Consider the following 17,127-nt stretch of genomic DNA (forward strand, 5'->3'; position numbering starts at 1 on the left):
AATTACTTTTTTCACTCATATATTTTATAGTTATTACTATCTTTTAACATATTGTTCTTCTCTGAATTTTGGGTTATGTCATGTGCAGGGATCACGTCATGAATGATCTTCGCGTAGCACTCCCGCAATATTTTAGGCTCTGATGAGGATATAGCTAAACTCTGCATCCTGAAAAGAATATGGAATAAAACTATCGTAAAACTATAGCTTTTATTTTTATTTTTTTGCTATTCATAAATTATATAATTGTTAATGTATTTTTTTCATTTTTATCCTTCAAAAACTGAAGTTTATTTTCAGTTTTCTGTTATATCATATATCATATAAAAAGGTTATTATATTATCAATGGTGAACTAACAAAAGAGGAAGAAGTAAAATTAGTGTAATAACATATTGATTTAAAAAAGTGGGTTAGTGGTATAATATAGACATACATATAGTGTAGTACTACCAAAATGTAACATATCCAATTAATTAACTATCAATTGAGATTGTACGTAATGGTGTGCCATACAAACTACCAATTAATCGCTCTTTTCCCTCTCTTTTGATGTGCCCTATTCCCTCTTTTTGTGTCTGCGCCCTTTCTTCTCTAATATTGTCTATTGAGATTGTACGTAATGGTGTGCCATACAAACTATTTATACTATTTTTAGATTGATTTTTATTATTTTTCGTAACGCATAATTCCATTCAATATACATTTCTTATAAATGATTTATGTATGACATGACAATATTTGTTAAAATATTTAGAACGTGTTATATCAATACAACATAAGCTAATATTGTTGTGTTCACATGTGTATACTAATCAAATTCAGAATCACAACAAATATAATTCTATTCACCGGATAAAACAAGTCTTCAATTAACCAAACCATTACATAACAATGTACGTATAAATGGATTTAAACTCAATAAGCAACAACGAAAATCAACATGCAGAATCACACAACACAAAACAAAATCAAAACAAACAAACGTATAAGCAAGAACAGAAAACAACTCTTCATCTCACTTCCTCTCTGTCGCATGAGTATTGGTAGTAGTAGAGGTTGGAGCTGAAGAAACGTGTTCTTTGTTTCCTTCATCAGTACCAAGCCCTAAAGTGTGCTTAACCGCATCAGTAGCTCCCATAGCCATTTGCTTCACTTGCTCACCGGTTTGGCCCAAGATCCCACCGGTCTTGTTCTTACCAGCTTCTGCAGTCTCCTTGGTATATTCTGCTGCATCTTGTGCCTTGTTCTTAATTGTTTCTCCTGTCTCTGACATGTAGCTTCCCGTTTTGTCCTTGGACTCTTGAGCTTTCTGTTGAGTTGTTTGTGCGGCTTGAGATGCCTTGTCTTTAGCTGCTTGAGCTGTTTCCTGGGTCTTTTGTTGGGCTGATTGGGCTGCTCCTTGAGTTTTGTCCTTAGCTACATCTGTCTTCTCCCCCATCGTTCTCATAGCTTCCCCTGTTTTCTCCTAAGATTCGATATTGTATTTAAATGGGACAAACGTTAATAAAGTAATTAACTTACATATCTAATCAGTCGATACAAAAATACGAAATCAGATAAATACTTGCCTTTTATAATGAAGTTACACATTATAGTAATATCATCAAAAAACCAAGCAATAGATTGTTTTATCAAATAACACGCTATATCGTATAATAGTGGCTTCACTCGTTGTTATTTTTTTACCTAATTAAGAACATCATTTTATTTTATCTAGAGTTTTTGCAAAAATGTTTTAAACTAAATCATTTACGAAATATTTTAATATTGCATAAGAAATCATTTAGTACCTGAGTCTTGCCTCTGGTCTCACCAGCTTTGAAACTCTGTTCTTGATGAGAAGCCATTTTCTCTCGTCGAAAAATTCGAAACCAAAATATTTAGTGGAAACTCGAAAGGCTGATTGATGATCAAAAGCTGTTATCAGAACCTGTGTTGGAAGATATCTCCGACTCTTATGTTTGAGACATTTTATAGCAAGTCTTGGTCGGCCCGAGAACAAGATACATGTTGCAGATGTCTCGACACGTGTGAAGCCACGCGTCGCGATTAGGTTAGCGAAACGAAGTTCGAAACTTGGAGTAATGTGCGAGTGTTGAATGTTAGGTTATCTTGTTTTTGATGACGACCTATGTAGAGGTGCCACGCCATAATAAAATAATGTGTTACGGAAGATGCTAGATACGTGGCGAGTTACGTACATGGATTTTATTTACTTAATGCATTACAATATTTATACAAAGACTTAGGTTGTTAGACCAGCGCCGATGGTGAAAAGTTTTTAGAAATATTTTATCTAATATAATATTATTATTTTTATGTAATTTAATTAATTAGTTAAATTTTAAATTATAAAAACAAATTTCACCAATAAAATAATGACACATTTCACAAAAAAATTTTAAAATTTTATTTAAATCTTTAAAAAAGAATTCATTATTTCTCATCCTTTTTTATTTTTTTATTTTTTTAATCATAACAACATCTTTAAGAAACTACCATTAGGGTAGTTTTTTTAATAAGAAAACAAAAACTTATTTTTACGCTAAAATTTGTTATTCAGTCTCTGCTACTTTGTTATTTGGAGACAAACTCTGTTTTAAACTATTTTCATTTTTCGGATTCAGTGATACTCAGATCAATAAGAAAAGTTATATGAGTGAAAAACAAAATCTTGCTTTCCATTTTATTATTCAAAATATTTTATTATTATTATTATTAAAAAAAAGAAAAGTTCGGATTACAAAATGAAATAAAACAACATAAAATTACTAGTAAAATTTACCACGAAGCACGACTTAGACCATCATGCAATATGTAGATTTGAATTCAGATACAGACACATCAACGACACTATTACAAACCTCTTGACTATGTATACATGTTCTTATCCGATTATAATCATCAATGACTTTTTTTAATGAGAATTTGATTATGTAAATTTTGAATCATCACTAATAATGTTATTTCATCAATAAATTTCTGTTTTATTCTATTTTCACCACCGTTTACATCTAGTAGTTGAATCTACCAAAAACATTCACTTAACACGACGAATCAAGACCTGATCCATTCAGGTCCAGACTTAATCGGAACCGAATTTATAAACTAGGTGCAATAAAACTGTCCAAGTTCGGATATGTCTTTATCAAATTTACCTTTGGAGTTCAGGAGAGTTTCTACTTTATCCAGATGTTCTTTAGAAATGGTTCAACTGCACCAGTACACAACAGATCAGACATATTTCTTGATGCTTCCACTTTCCATTTCCAGCACCAAATAGATTAAATAGGATCATTGAATTTACTCTTTTTGATTTACATGAACCAGCTTGCTTGGAGACATTCTACACAGACCAAGTACTTCAAAGAAAACACAAATTCATGTCCAAAATATTTAGGTACAAGAAACTTCACATTCTCCATATTTAACAAGACCGATGTATAATGGTCATTTTACTCAATAAACTTCGATTAATTTCACATTTAAATTGTTTTTCATTTATTTTCTTTGTTTAAGCTTGTAAAAACGTATCTAGGAGAACTATATAATCTCGTAGGATATAATCTCAATCATCAATTCCCTTGTAATATTCATGAATCATTTTATTAATAGTCAATAAATCAATTTGTTTTTTTTTTTTGAAAATGTAAAATTTATTCATCAAAAAATCTCTTTACAAAGAATGCTTATTTGGTTCTAAAAAATTGAAATCAAAACAACATTAGATTAGAAATTTGTGCTAACTCGACTCTGAAACTTTAGCGGGTGGAGAATCACCAAGTTAGACCATCATCGTATCTGGTACCACTTGTCATTCGGATGGAAGAAACTCTGTTATGCACTCCCTTGTCGATAAAGTGAATTAGCTGTAGAGGTGATTGTGGTTGATCACTATGACCTCTTCCATTTCGCTTGCGCCAAATAGTGTGTACTGCCAGTTGGAAGACGTATCTGAATAGTAGAGGGGTTGAACTTAGCGTTGAGTCAGAGAGGAGAAGAACCAGACTATCCCAATCTGTGGAGAAGCTATCGATGAGTAGATTGGACGCAAGATTGGTCCAAATCAAATTGTTTTCTTTTTTAAAGCTTCGCCTTTCTGTTTTATTCTCTAATGTTCATAAGTGCAATTATTTGATCTTTTGTGTTTTTGTTATTTAGAGTGTGTGTGAATCAAACCACTTTTGGTCATGGGAGGAAAGCCTTGATCCATGCGAGGAAAATCTCTTAGATCAACTCCTTTGTCCATTGATATATTTGGACCTGACACAATCTTCATCCATCAATATATCAACATTATCTTCATCCATCAATATATAATTTTAAATCTTTATGTGCTATAAGTTTGGTGGCTTCTAATCTTACATCAAATCTCGCATAGGAGAAGAGATCGAGCAAGTTTTACGACTTCTTTGCTTCTAACGATAAAGAAGACAAATGTACTTAGTGATGACAGAAAAAGTTCCGAAATGTAGAAGAAACTATATGGCTATTATCATTTAATCTTGATGGTGAAGTTACTGTGCTTTGGATACAAGTTACACATGTAGAAAACAATTTAGAACTCTTTAATTTTTAAATAATTTGAAAATAAAAGACCACAATCTTTAAAAAAATTCACCATAAATAAATGATGTTGGAAAAAACCATTGATATAGAAATCCAACAAAAAAAATTTTAAGAAAGAAAAATATAGATCATATATTATTAGATTATCATTGAAATCTAAAAATTTATATTAAGAAATAAAAAAATGAACACACAGATTTTTGTGACATTTTAGATGGAAAGTGTATTAAAGTGTTTAGACAAAACTAATAAATTAGTAATAATAAGATAAAAGTTATAAATTCATTAAAACATATATATATATATAGGGTATTCTTGTGCATCTAATATAATAAGATCTATGGATTGTGTTCCACCCAATTAAGTTTTCTTTTTTTGCTGTAATTTTTCAGTTTTGTGAAGTAATTAACAAATAATATTAATTGTTTTAAATAATTATGCCTCTGATAAAGATTTTGTATTGAAAACATTTTCCACCCAATTAGTGATAGTAAGATTTCTAACTTAATTTAGGGATGTGGTCTATTTTTTCCCTAAAAAGCAAATAAGTAAAGACTTATTTGTTGTATAAATATACAGTGTCTTGCCTTACCTTCTCTTATATTTTCCATCTCTCAAAGCTTCCGAGATAAATTAAAAAATACAGTTGAAAAACAAGAAATTCTTCTCGTCAAAAATGGCATCTGGTATGTTTTTTCCTTGTTGTGATTATTCATGCTTCTTCCATAGTTATCAAAATTGCTCGACTATTTACTCGTTACATATTTTCTGCGTGAAACTAATTCGTAAATTTACGTATGATAACCACATATATATACAGGGAGTAGAGTTATGAACAACGTGTACATTGTTGAGCCCATAGGAGTTCATAAAGCCACTATAGTCTGGCTGCACGACATCGGGCTCAAAGGCGTCGAGTAACACTCTCACTGTCTCCCATGCTTTGTTTTGTATTGTTTTATTTGCTCTCTTTTTTTCCTAAAATATATGCTCTTTTGTTTTCAAAACTCTCGAATTTTGTACATTTCCTCTCTATTTTCTTTTCTTGTTAGATAATAATAAGTTTGTTTCACTAAAGTTGTATATACATTACATATTATACACACTATATATATTTTAATTAATCTATTATGTATGCAGCTCAGTTCAGCCTCTGCAAAGTTTGGGTCTTCCCAATGTAAGGATCCATACAGATACATGTGTTTGCCATGAATTTAATTTCTTTTTATATATAGCCACAATGGAAACTATGAATTTTCTAATAAAAATATATGATTTGGCATAGATAAAATGGATTTGTCCGACTGCTCCTACACGCCGTGTTACTTCTTTGGGTGGCGAAGAAACCACTGCATGTACGATTAATTGGCTATAGATATACATATATTATTTTGTTTCTTCTAAATCAGTATTTGATGTCTCTAAAATATTACTAATTAAAATGGAAAACTAATAATACAGTATTCATAATCCTTTATGGTGAATCAGGGTGCGATATCACAAAAGTTTCAGAGAGCATGCATCATGATTTTGAAGCTTTAGATAATGTGAATTCATTTGTTGCTGGCCTTTTCTCTTCCGAACCAGAACATGGTAATTCGGAATTATCCACACTTAACATGCATAGTTTAGACTATCTATACATCAAATACATATATATGATTAAATAATTAATACTTTAATGTTGATTTTGGTATAGTTATTAAAGGTGTGGGAGGTGTCGGCTTGGGTGCAGCACAAGCTCTCTACTTTGCGAGTAACTATGCCTTTGGACGAGTCACCATAAACCTAAAAATTGTTGTAGGGATCAACGGTTGGCTTCCTAGCTGGACGTAAGCTCCTCAAGCCCTGATGTAGTTTTCTCACAATATTTTATTTAACTATTCGTATATACCTTTTAATAATGGAATACCAAAATCGATCAATAATCTTGTAGGACCTTACGAAACGATATGTATTCTGCCTTTGGGACTTTTGTTCGTGCCGGATCGCTAATCTTACTTACATATGGGACTTGTATGTCTTATAATAAGTTACATTATATATATGTCTTCTTTACAATTTAAGTTAGTATTTAAAAAACGAGATCATGCTATTTCTTGGTTTTTGTTGTTGTTGTTGTGTCACTTGCAGCTGATGATGTAGCTTTCTCAGCATTTGCACGCATCTGCGCTGACTCCCTTCACTTGGCTGGATTTCCAATCATTCACAAACAATGCGGAGGGTCTATATTCATAAATTACTTTATTTATTTCACTTATTTATTTTTTTTTAATTATTACCATCTTTTAACATATTGTTCTTCTCTGAATTATGTCATGTGCAGGGATCATGTCATGAATGATCTTCGCGTAGCACTCCCGCAATATCTTAGGCTCTGATGAGGATATTGCTAAACTCTGCATCCTGAAAAGAATATGGAATAAAATTATCGTAAAACTTTAGCTTTTATTTTTATTTCTTTGCTATTCATAAATTATATAATTGTTAATGTATTTTTTCATTTTTATCCTTCAAAAACTGAAGTTTATTTTCAGTTTTCTGTTATATCAATATATCATATGAAAAGGTTATTATATTGTCAATGGTACTAACAAAAGAGGAAGATGTAAAATTGGTGAAATAACATATTGATTTAAAAAAGTGGGTAAGTGGTATAAATAAAGACATACATACAGTGTTGTACTACCAAAATATCAATTGTAACATATCCAATTAATTAACTATCAATTGAGATTGTACATACCTACCATATATCGCTCTTTTCCCTCTCTTTTGATGTGCCCTATTCTCTCTTTGTCTGCGCCCTTTCTTCTCTAATATATATTGTCTATTTAATGGTGTACCATACAAACTATTTATACTACGTTTAGATAGAGTTTTATTATATTTTCGTAACGCATAATTCCATTCGATATACATTTCTTATAATTGATTTAAAGTATGACATGACAATATTTGTTAAAATATTTAGAACGTGTTGTATCAATGCAACATAAGCTAATATTGTTGTGTTCACATGTGTATACTAAATCAAATTTAGAATCACATCAAATACAAATCTATTCACCCGATAAAACATGTCTTTATTAAACCAAACCATCACATAATAGTGTACGTATAAGCGCATTTAAACAATAAGCATCAACAAAGATCAACATGCAGAACCACACAACACAAAACAAAATCAAGACAAACAAACGTACAAATCAAGAACAGAAAACAACTCTTCATCTCACTTCCTCTATGTCGCATGAGTAGTGGTCGTAGTAGTAGAGGTTGGAGCTGAAGAATCATGTTCTTTGTTTCCTTCATCTGTACCAAGCCCTAAAGTGTGCTTAACCGCATCAGTAGCTCCCATAGCCATTTGCTTCACTTGCTCACCGGTTTGGCCCAAGATCCCACCGGTCTTGTTCTTACCAGCTTCTGCAGTCTCCTTGGTATATTCTGCTGCATCTTGTGCCTTGTTCTTAATTGTTTCTCCTGTCTCTGACATGTAGCTTCCCGTTTTGTCCTTGGACTCTTGAGCTTTCTGTTGAGTTGTTTGTGCGGCTTGAGATGCCTTGTCTTTAGCTGCTTGAGCTGTTTCATGGGTCTTTTGTTGGGCTGATTGGGCTGCTCCTTGAGTTTTGTCCTTAGCTACATCTGTCTTCTCCCCCATCGCTCTCATAGCTTGTCCTGTCTTCTCCTATGATTTGACATTGGATTTACATTCAAGCAAAGGTTAATAGAGTAATTAACTTAAATATGTAAATAGATTGTGGCTATTGTGTTATTGTCACTCCTATTCAACCTGTCTCTTTCTTATTATTTCATCATCTGAATTCCAAAAAAAAAAAAAAAATCAGCATAGACACATTGGTTGTCAACAATCTTTTGTTGTTATATTATCTAATCATGCAAAAAACAGACCTATGCTTTTCTTTATATAAGAAAAGTTACTCATGAGAAAACATGTTTTCAGAAATATAAAGAACAGACTGTTTTATCAATTAAAGAACACGATACGTCGTAAACTAGTGGCTTCATTCATTTTTCTTTGACCTAACTGACACCATTTTTATTTACTTTATTAATTGAAAAAATATTATTGTAATATAGCAGGTGTATCATTTAGTATACCTGAGTCTGGCCTCTGGTCTCACCAGCTTCGAAACCCTGTTCTTGATGAGAAGCCATTTTCTCTCGTCGAATAATTCGAAACCAAAATATTTAGTGGAAACTCGAAAGGCTGATTGATGATCAAAAGCTGTTTATCAGAACCTGTGTTGGAAGATATCTCCGACTCTTATGTTTGAGACATTTTATAGCAAGTCTTGGTCGGCCCGAGAACAAGAGACATGTTGCAGATGTCTCGACACGTGTGAAGCCACGCGTCGCGATTAGGTTAGCGAAACGAAGTTCGAAACTTGGAGTAATGTGCGAGTGTTGAATGTTAGGTTATCTTGTTTTTGATGACGACCTATGTAGAGGTGCCACGCTATAATAAAATAATGTGTTACGGAAGATGCTAGATACGTGGCGAGTCACGTACATGGATTTTATTTACTTAATGCATTACAATATTTATACAAAGACTTAGGTAGTTACGTTCTTTAATAAGAAAACAAAGACTTATTATTACGCTAAAATTTGTTATTCTATCTGTTGCTCACCTCTGTTTTGGAGCTCATGTATTTCTATTCAGTAATCAGTCTCTGCTACTCTGTTATTCGGAGACAAACTCCATTTCAAATTATTTTCTTTTTTTGGGTTCAGTGATATTCAGATGAATAAGAAATGTTATATAAGTGAAAAACAAAAATTGCTTTCCATTTTATTATCCAAAACATTCCATCATTATCATTACCGAAAAAAAAGTTGGGATTACAATGTAAAACAAAACAACATAAAATTATTATAATTTACTACGGAGTACGACTTAGACCATCATGCAATATGTAGATTTGAATTTAAATTGAGATACATCAACGACAGTATTACAAACCTCTCGACTATGTATATATGTTCTTATCCGATTATAATTATCAATGACTTTTTTTAATGAGAATTTGGTTATGTAAATTTTGAATCATCATTAGTAATATCATTTCATCAATAAATTTCTGTTTTATTATATTTTCACCACGGTTGTCATCTAGTAGTTGAATCTACGTAAAACATTCATTTAACACGGCGAACCAATACCTGATCTATTCCGGTCCGGACTTAATTGAAACCGAATATATAAACCAAGTGTAATAAAACTGTCCAAGTTCATATATGTTTTTATGTGGATCAATGCAAATTTACATTTGGAGTTTTGGAGAGTTTCTACTTTATCCAGATGTTCTTTAGAAATGGTTCAACTGCACCAATACACAACAAATCAGGAAAATTTCTTGATGCTTCCACCTTCCATATCCGGCACCAAATAGATTAAATATGATCATTGAATTTATCTTTTTGATTTACTTAACCAGCTTGCTAATTGGAGACATTCTACACAGACCAAATACTTCAAAGAAAACACAAATTAATGTCCAAAATACTTAGGTACAAGAAACTTCACGTTCTCCATACTTAACAAGACCGATGTATAATGGCCATTTTACTCAATAAACTTTGATTGTTTTCCCATTTAAATTGTTTTATTTATTTATTTTGTTTGTTTAAGCTTGTAAAAACGTATATAGGAGAACTATATAGTCTCGTAGGCTATAATCTCAATCATCAATTCCCCTTGTAATATTCATGAATCATTTTATTAATAGTTAATAAATCATTTTTTTTAAGAATGTAAAATTTATTCATCAAAAAACGTCTTTACAAAGAATACTTATGTGGTTCTAAAAGATTGAAAAAATTGAAATCAAAACAATATTAGATTAGAAATTTGTGTTAGCTCGACTCTGAAACTTCAAATTAGATTAGAAATTTGTGTTAGCTCGACTCTGAAACTTCAGCGGATGAAGAACCACCAATGTTAGACCATCATTGTATCTGGTACCACTCATCATTTGGATGGAAGAAACTCTGTTTCACACTCCCTTGTCGATAAAGCGAATTAGCTGGAGAGGTGATTGTGGTTGATCACCATGACCTCTTCCATTTCGCTCACGCCAAATAGTGTGTACTGCCAGTTGGAAGACATATCTGAATAGGAATAGAGGGGTTGAACTTAGCGTTGAGTCAGAGAGGAGAAAAACCAGACTATCCCAATCTGTGGAGAAGCTATCGATGAGTAGATTGGACGCAAGATTGGTCCAAATCAATTTGTTTTCTTTTTTAAAGCTTCGCCTTTCTGTTTTATTCTCTAAAGTTCATAAGTGAAATATTTGTTCTTTTGTGTTCTTGTTATTTAGAGTGTATGTGAATCAAACCACTTTTGGTCATGGGAGTAAAGCCTTGATCCATGCGAGGAAAATCTCTTAGATCAAGTCCTTTGTCCATTCATATATTTGGACCTTAAAGTGTATTATTTATCAACATTAACTTCATCCATCAATAACTTTAAATCTTTATGTGCTATAAGTTTGATGGCTTCTAATCTTACATCAAATCTCGCATAGGAGAAGATATCGAGCAAACTTTATGACTTCTTTGCTTCTAACGATGAAGAAAACAAATGTATATAGTGATGACAGAAAAAGTTTCAAAATTAAGAAGAAACTATATGGCTATTATCATTTAATATTGATGGTAAAGTTATTGTGCTTTGGATACCAGTTACACGTGTAGACGATAATTTAGAACTCTTTAATTTTTAAATAATTTGCAAATAAAAGACCACAATAAAAAAAATCACCATAAATAAATGATGTTAGAAAAAACCATTAATATAGAAATCCAACAAAAGTATTTTTAAGAAAGAAATATATAGATTATATATATATATATATATATATATATTATTAGATTATCATTGAAATCTAAAAACTTTATATTAAGAAAGAAAAACTGAACACAGATTTTTGTGACATATTAGATGGAAAGTGTATTAAAGTGTTTAGACAAAATTAATTAGTAATAATAAGATAAAAGTTATTAATTCATTAAAACATATTTGATGAGGTGCTAAGTGTTTTCTTTTATTTTATATATATATGGTATTCTTGTGCATCTAATAGAATAAGATCTATGGATTGTGTTCCACCCAATTAAGTTTTATTTTTTTGCTGTAATTCGTCAGTTATGTGAAATAACTGACAAATATTATTAATTGTTTTAAATAAATTATGCCTCTGATAAAGATTTTGTTTTGAAAACATTTTCTACCCAATTAGTGATAGTAAGATTTCTAACTTAATTTAGGGATGTGGCCTTTTTTTCCTAAAAAACAAATAAGTAAAGACTCATTTGTTGTATAAATATACAATGTCTTGCCTTACCTTCTCTTATATTTCCCATCTCTCAAAGCTTCCGAGATAAATTAAAAAATACAGTTGAAAAACAAGAAATTCTTCTCGTCAAAAATGGCATCTGGTATGTTTTTTCCTTGTTGTGATTATTCATGCTTCTTCCATTGTTATCAAAATTGCTCGACTATTTACTCGTTACATATTTTCTGCGTGAAACTAATTCGTAAATTTACGTATGATAACCACATATATATACAGGGAGTAGAGTTATGAACAACGTGTACATTGTTGAGCCCATAGGAGTTCATAAAGCCACTATAGTCTGGCTGCACGACATCGGGCTCAAAGGCGTCGAGTAACACTCTCACTGTCTCCCATGCTTTGTTTTGTATTGTTTTATATGCTCTCTTTTTTTTCCTAAAATATATGCTCTTTTGTTTTCAAAACTCTCGAATTTTGTACATTTCCTCTCTATTTTCTTTTCTTGTTAGATAATAATAAGTTTGTTTCACTAAAGTTGTATATACATTACATATTATACACACTATATATATTTTAATTAATCTATTATGTATGCAGCTCAGTTCAGCCTCTGCAAAGTTTGGGTCTTCCCAATGTAAGGATCCATACAGATACATGTGTTTGCCATGAATTTAATTTCTTTTTATATATAGCCACAATGGAAATTATGAATTTTCTAATAAAAATATATGATTTGGCATAGATAAAATGGATTTGTCCGACTGCTCCTACACGCCGTGTTACTTCTTTGGGTGGAGAAGAAACCACTGCATGTACGATTAATTGGCTATAGATATACATATATTATTTTGTTTCTTCTAAATCAGTATTTGATGTCTCTAAAATATTACTAATTAAAATGGAAAACTAATAATACAGTATTCATAATCCTTTATGGTGAATCAGGGTGCGATATCACAAAAGTTTCAGAGAGCATGCATCATGATTTTGAAGCTTTAGATAATGTGAATTCATTTGTTGCTGGCCTTTTCTCTTCCGAACCAGAACATGGTAATTCGGAATTATCCACACTTAACATGCATAGTTTAGACTATCTATACATCAAATACATATATATGATTAAATAATTAATACTTTAATGTTGATTTTGGTATAGTTATTAAAGGTGTGGGAGGTGTCGGCTTGGGTGCAGCACAAGCTCTCTACTTTGCGAGTAACTATGCCTTTGGACGAGTCACCATAAACCTAAAAATTGTTGTAGGGATCAACGGTTGGCTTCCTAGCTGGACGTAAGCTCCTCAAGCCCTGATGTAGTTTTTTCACAATATTTTATTTAACTATTCGTATATACCTTTTAATAATGGAATACCAAAATCGATCAATAATCTTGTAGGACCTTACGAAACGATATGTATTCTGCCTTTGGGACTTTTGTTCGTGCCGGATCGCTAATCTTACTTACATATGGGACTTGTATGTCTTATAATAAGTTACATTATATATATGTCTTTTTTACAATTTAAGTTAGTATTTAAAAAACAAGATCATGCTATTTCTTGGTTTTTGTTGTTGTTGTTGTGTCACTTGCAGCTGATGATGTAGCTTTCTCAGCATTTGCACGCATCTGCGCTGACTCCCTTCACTTGGCTGGATTTCCAATCATTCACAAACAATGTGGAGGGTCTATATTCATAAATTACTTTATTTACTTCATTCATTTATTTTTTTTAATTATTACCATCTTTTAACATATTGTTCGTCTCTGAATTATGTCATGTGCAGGGATCATGTCATGAATGATCTTCGCGTAGCACTCCCGCAATATCTTAGGCTCTGATGAGGATATAGCTAAACTCTGCATCCTGAAAAGAATATGGAATAAAACTATCGTAAAACTATAGCTTTTATTTTTATTGCTTTGCTTTTCATAAATTATATACTTGTTAATGTATTTTTTTTCATTTTTATCCTTGAAAAACTGAAGTTTATTATCAGTTTTCTGTTATATCATATATCATATCTAAAGGTTATTATATTATCAATGGTGAACTAACAAAAGAGGAAGAAGGAAAATTGGTGTAATAACATATTGATTTAAAAAAGGGGGTTAGTGGTATAATATAGACATACATACAGTGTTGTACTACCAAAATATCAATTGTAACATATCCAATTAATTAACTATCAATTGAGATTGTACATACCTACCGTCGCTCTTTACGCTCTCTTTTGATGTGCCCTATTCTCTCTTTGTGTGTCTGCGCCCTTTCTTCTCTAATATTGTTTATTGAGATTGTACGTAATGGTGTGCCATACAAACTATTTATACTATTTTTAGATAACTTTTTATTATTTTTCGTAACGCATAATTCCATTCAATATACATTTCTTATAAATGATTTATGTATGACATGACAATATTTGTTAAAATATTTAGAACGTGTTGTATGAATACAACATAAGCTAATATTGTTGTGTTCACATGTGTATACTAATCAAATTCAGAATCACAACAAATGTAATTCTATTCACCGGATAAAACAAGTCTTCAATTAACCAAACCATTACATAACAATGTACGTATAAACGGATTTAAACCCAATAAGCAACAACGAAAATCAACATGCAGAATCACACAACACAAAACAAAATAAAATAAAAATAAACGTATAAGCAAGAACAGAAAATAACTCTTCATCTCACTTCCTCTCTGTCGCATGAGTATTGGTAGTAGTAGAGGTTGGAGCTGAAGAAACGTGTTCTTTGTTTCCTTCATCAGTACCAAGCCCTAAAGTGTGCTTAACCGCATCAGTAGCTCCCATAGCCATTTGCTTCACTTGCTCACCGGTTTGGCCAAAGATCCCACCGGTCTTGTTCTTACCAGCTTCTGCAGTCTCCTTGGTATATTCTGCTGCATCTTGTGCCTTGTTCTTAATTGTTTCTCCTGTTTCTGACATGTAGCTTCCCGTTTTGTCCTTGGACTCTTGAGTTTTCTGTTGAGTTGTTTGTGCGGCTTGAGATGCCTTGTCTTTAGCTGCTTGAGCTGTTTCATGGGTCTTTTGTTGGGCTGATTGGGCTGCTCCTTGATTTTTGTCCTTAGCTGCATCTGTCTTCTCCTCCATCGCTCTCATAGCTTGTCCTGTCTTCTCCTATGATTTGATATTGGATTTACATTCAAACAAAGGTTGATAGAGTAATTAACTTAAAATATGTGAATAGATTGTGGCTATTGTGTTATTGTCACTCCTATTCAACCTGTCTATATCTTATTCTTTGATTATCTGAATTCCAACATAGACACATTGGTTTTCAACAATCTTTTGTTGCTAATCATGCATAAAACAGACCTATGCTTTTCTTTATATAAGAAAAGTTACTCATGAGAAAACATGTTTTCAGAAATATAAAGAACAGACTGTTTATCAATTAAAGAACACGATATATCGTAAACTAGTGGCATTTTTCTTTGACCAAACTGACACCATTTTTATTTTACTTTATTTTTTTGAAAAATATTATTGTAATATAGCAGATGAATCATTTAGTATACCTGAGTCTGGCCTCTGGTCTCACCAGCTTCGAAACCCTGTTCTTGATGAGAAGCCATTTTCTCTCGTCGAATAATTCGAAACCAAAATAATTAGTGGAAACTCGAAAGGCTGATTGATGATCAAAAGCTATTTTTCAGAACCTGTGTTGGAAGATATCTCCGACTCTTATGTTTGAGACATTTTTTAGCAAGTCTTGGTCGGCCCGAGAACAAGAGACATGTTGCAGATGTCTCGACACGTGTCAAACCACGCGTCGCGATTAGGTTAGAGAAATGAAGTTCGAAACTTGGAGTAATGTGCGAGTGTTGAATGTTAGGTTATCTTGTTTTTGATGACGACCTATGTAGAGGTGCCACGCCATAATAAAAAATGGTGTTACGGAAGATGCTAGATACGTGGCGAGTCACGTACATGGATTTTATACAAAGACTTAGGTAGTTACTAGCCCTGGGCTTTCGGATATTCGGTTCGGTTCCGGGTAAGAACCGAACGGTTCCGGATATTTCGGTTCTCATGTTTTAGATTCATATAGGTATTGAATTGTTTTCGGTTCGGTTCCGGTTCGGTACCTCTCGGTTCCGGATCGGTTCGGGTATGAAGGATGAGAACCGTAAAATACCCAAAAGATTTCGGTTCTTAAATACCCAAAAAAATTTTGTTAACAAAATAACCAAATAACAAAAAAGAAGCATGACTTGCGACTCTTGTGACCTGAAACTGCAAAAACAAAACAAAAAGACTTAAAAAAATTATTAGAATCATTAACAAAGAAGAAGTTAGCACTCATAATCTCAGATATTAGACTCACAGTTAACATCATATGGATTTCATATATAAATAGTAAACCCTAAATCTATTTCTAAGTGAAGAGACTCTATAGACTCGATTATTCAAGAGTAATTCGTTGTAAAAACGAAAAAACAAAGAGGAAATGAGATCAATTTAAAATTTAAACAAACAGAAACAGTTAGCCCCAAAATCGATTTTAGCTATAAACAGTAAACCCCAAACCCAAATAAATTCAAAGATGAGAAGGAGATGGAAAAGAAGCATACCCCGACTGATTTTTTAACGTAGCAGATGGCTGTGTCGGCGAAGAAATGCTACAGCGACTGAAAATTAGGGATTTCAGTTTTTCTGAATGATTTAGAGTTAATTTTTTAAGTACTAACGAGAGAAAAAAGAGAAACTGTTTTTCTTTTTACAACGATAAGTTGCATGTGTAGGTGTATAGTTTTGTGTATGTCTTTTTTTTCCCTCTTTGAATATGTGTCGAATTGTGGATAATGGGCTAGATCAATTTTGTAAAAATGACTTTGAATTACTAATGGGCCAATATTAGATTTGTAGCAAACTAATTGTTTAATATTAATGAGTAATGGCCCAAACTTATACATAATTTTCGGGTATTCGGTTCGGTATTTTCGGTTCCGGGTAATAACCGGATCCGAACCGATATCCATGGATCTTAGATATGAGATCCAATGGGTATTTAGGCAATAACCGAAACCGAACCGAACCAAAAATTTCGGGTCGGTTCCGATTCGGTATTTCGGTTCTGGTTCTTATGCCCAGGGTGAGTAGTTACGTTCTTTAATAAGAAAACAAAGACTTATTATTACGCTAAAATTTGTTATTCTATCTGTTGCTCACCTCTGTTTTTGGAGCTCATGTATTTCTATT

The 17,127-nt window shown here is 32.2% G+C and overlaps 5 protein-coding genes across 5 annotated transcripts; 2 read left to right on the forward strand and 3 right to left on the reverse strand.

The window, feature by feature from the left end:
- Window positions 1-856: 856 nt before the first annotated feature.
- On the reverse strand, window positions 857-1,924 carry LOC18011166 (late embryogenesis abundant protein 7). Its single transcript, XM_006392824.2, has 2 exons — window positions 1,793-1,924; window positions 857-1,467 (listed from the first exon to the last, which is right to left on the reverse strand). Exons 1-2 carry the CDS (start codon window positions 1,847-1,849, stop codon window positions 1,018-1,020), a joined length of 507 nt encoding a protein of 168 aa, XP_006392886.1. The 5' UTR covers window positions 1,850-1,924; the 3' UTR covers window positions 857-1,017.
- A 3,288-nt stretch (window positions 1,925-5,212) lies between these two features.
- LOC18011009 (acyl-protein thioesterase 1 homolog 2) lies at window positions 5,213-6,952 on the forward strand. Its single transcript, XM_006392825.2, has 9 exons — window positions 5,213-5,257; window positions 5,392-5,488; window positions 5,712-5,748; window positions 5,857-5,926; window positions 6,060-6,164; window positions 6,271-6,403; window positions 6,508-6,587; window positions 6,705-6,795; window positions 6,898-6,952. Exons 1-9 carry the CDS (start codon window positions 5,248-5,250, stop codon window positions 6,950-6,952), a joined length of 678 nt encoding a protein of 225 aa, XP_006392887.2. The 5' UTR covers window positions 5,213-5,247.
- Window positions 6,953-7,661: 709 nt separating this feature from the next.
- LOC18011010 (late embryogenesis abundant protein 7) lies at window positions 7,662-8,848 on the reverse strand. The gene is made up of 2 exons (XM_006392826.2): window positions 8,694-8,848; window positions 7,662-8,259 (listed from the first exon to the last, which is right to left on the reverse strand). The coding sequence occupies exons 1-2, from the start codon at window positions 8,748-8,750 to the stop codon at window positions 7,816-7,818; spliced, it is 501 nt and encodes a 166-aa protein (XP_006392888.1). The 5' UTR covers window positions 8,751-8,848; the 3' UTR covers window positions 7,662-7,815.
- A 3,142-nt stretch (window positions 8,849-11,990) lies between these two features.
- Window positions 11,991-13,730, forward strand: LOC18011034 (acyl-protein thioesterase 1 homolog 2). The gene is made up of 9 exons (XM_006392827.2): window positions 11,991-12,035; window positions 12,170-12,266; window positions 12,491-12,527; window positions 12,636-12,705; window positions 12,839-12,943; window positions 13,050-13,182; window positions 13,287-13,366; window positions 13,484-13,574; window positions 13,676-13,730. Exons 1-9 carry the CDS (start codon window positions 12,026-12,028, stop codon window positions 13,728-13,730), a joined length of 678 nt encoding a protein of 225 aa, XP_006392889.2. The 5' UTR covers window positions 11,991-12,025.
- Window positions 13,731-14,445: 715 nt separating this feature from the next.
- Window positions 14,446-15,591, reverse strand: LOC18011036 (late embryogenesis abundant protein 7). The gene is made up of 2 exons (XM_006392828.2): window positions 15,444-15,591; window positions 14,446-15,042 (listed from the first exon to the last, which is right to left on the reverse strand). The coding sequence occupies exons 1-2, from the start codon at window positions 15,498-15,500 to the stop codon at window positions 14,593-14,595; spliced, it is 507 nt and encodes a 168-aa protein (XP_006392890.1). The 5' UTR covers window positions 15,501-15,591; the 3' UTR covers window positions 14,446-14,592.
- Window positions 15,592-17,127: the final 1,536 nt, after the last annotated feature.

The sequence above is a fragment of the Eutrema salsugineum genome, unplaced genomic scaffold, assembly GCF_000478725.1.
Source record: "Eutrema salsugineum unplaced genomic scaffold, Eutsalg1_0 scaffold_7, whole genome shotgun sequence".
Classification (NCBI taxonomy): domain Eukaryota; kingdom Viridiplantae; phylum Streptophyta; class Magnoliopsida; order Brassicales; family Brassicaceae; genus Eutrema; species Eutrema salsugineum.

Excerpts from the sequence above, each read along its gene's own strand:
- LOC18011166 (XM_006392824.2), bottom strand. The coding sequence starts at position 1,849 with ATGGCTTCTCATCAAGAACAGAGTTTCAAAGCTGGTGAGACCAGAGGC. Across the intron at positions 1,468-1,792 it reads AGACCAGAGGCAAGACTCAG|GAGAAAACAGGGGAAGCTAT; the intron begins GTACTAAATGAT and ends ATCGAATCTTAG.
- LOC18011009 (XM_006392825.2), top strand. Across the intron at positions 6,404-6,507 it reads GGTTGGCTTCCTAGCTGGAC|GACCTTACGAAACGATATGT; the intron begins GTAAGCTCCTCA and ends ATAATCTTGTAG. Across the intron at positions 6,588-6,704 it reads CTTACTTACATATGGGACTT|CTGATGATGTAGCTTTCTCA; the intron begins GTATGTCTTATA and ends TGTCACTTGCAG.
- LOC18011010 (XM_006392826.2), bottom strand. The coding sequence starts at position 8,750 with ATGGCTTCTCATCAAGAACAGGGTTTCGAAGCTGGTGAGACCAGAGGC. Across the intron at positions 8,260-8,693 it reads AGACCAGAGGCCAGACTCAG|GAGAAGACAGGACAAGCTAT; the intron begins GTATACTAAATG and ends GTCAAATCATAG.
- LOC18011034 (XM_006392827.2), top strand. Across the intron at positions 12,944-13,049 it reads CTCTTCCGAACCAGAACATG|TTATTAAAGGTGTGGGAGGT; the intron begins GTAATTCGGAAT and ends ATTTTGGTATAG. Across the intron at positions 13,575-13,675 it reads ATTCACAAACAATGTGGAGG|GGATCATGTCATGAATGATC; the intron begins GTCTATATTCAT and ends TGTCATGTGCAG.
- LOC18011036 (XM_006392828.2), bottom strand. The coding sequence starts at position 15,500 with ATGGCTTCTCATCAAGAACAGGGTTTCGAAGCTGGTGAGACCAGAGGC. Across the intron at positions 15,043-15,443 it reads AGACCAGAGGCCAGACTCAG|GAGAAGACAGGACAAGCTAT; the intron begins GTATACTAAATG and ends ATCAAATCATAG.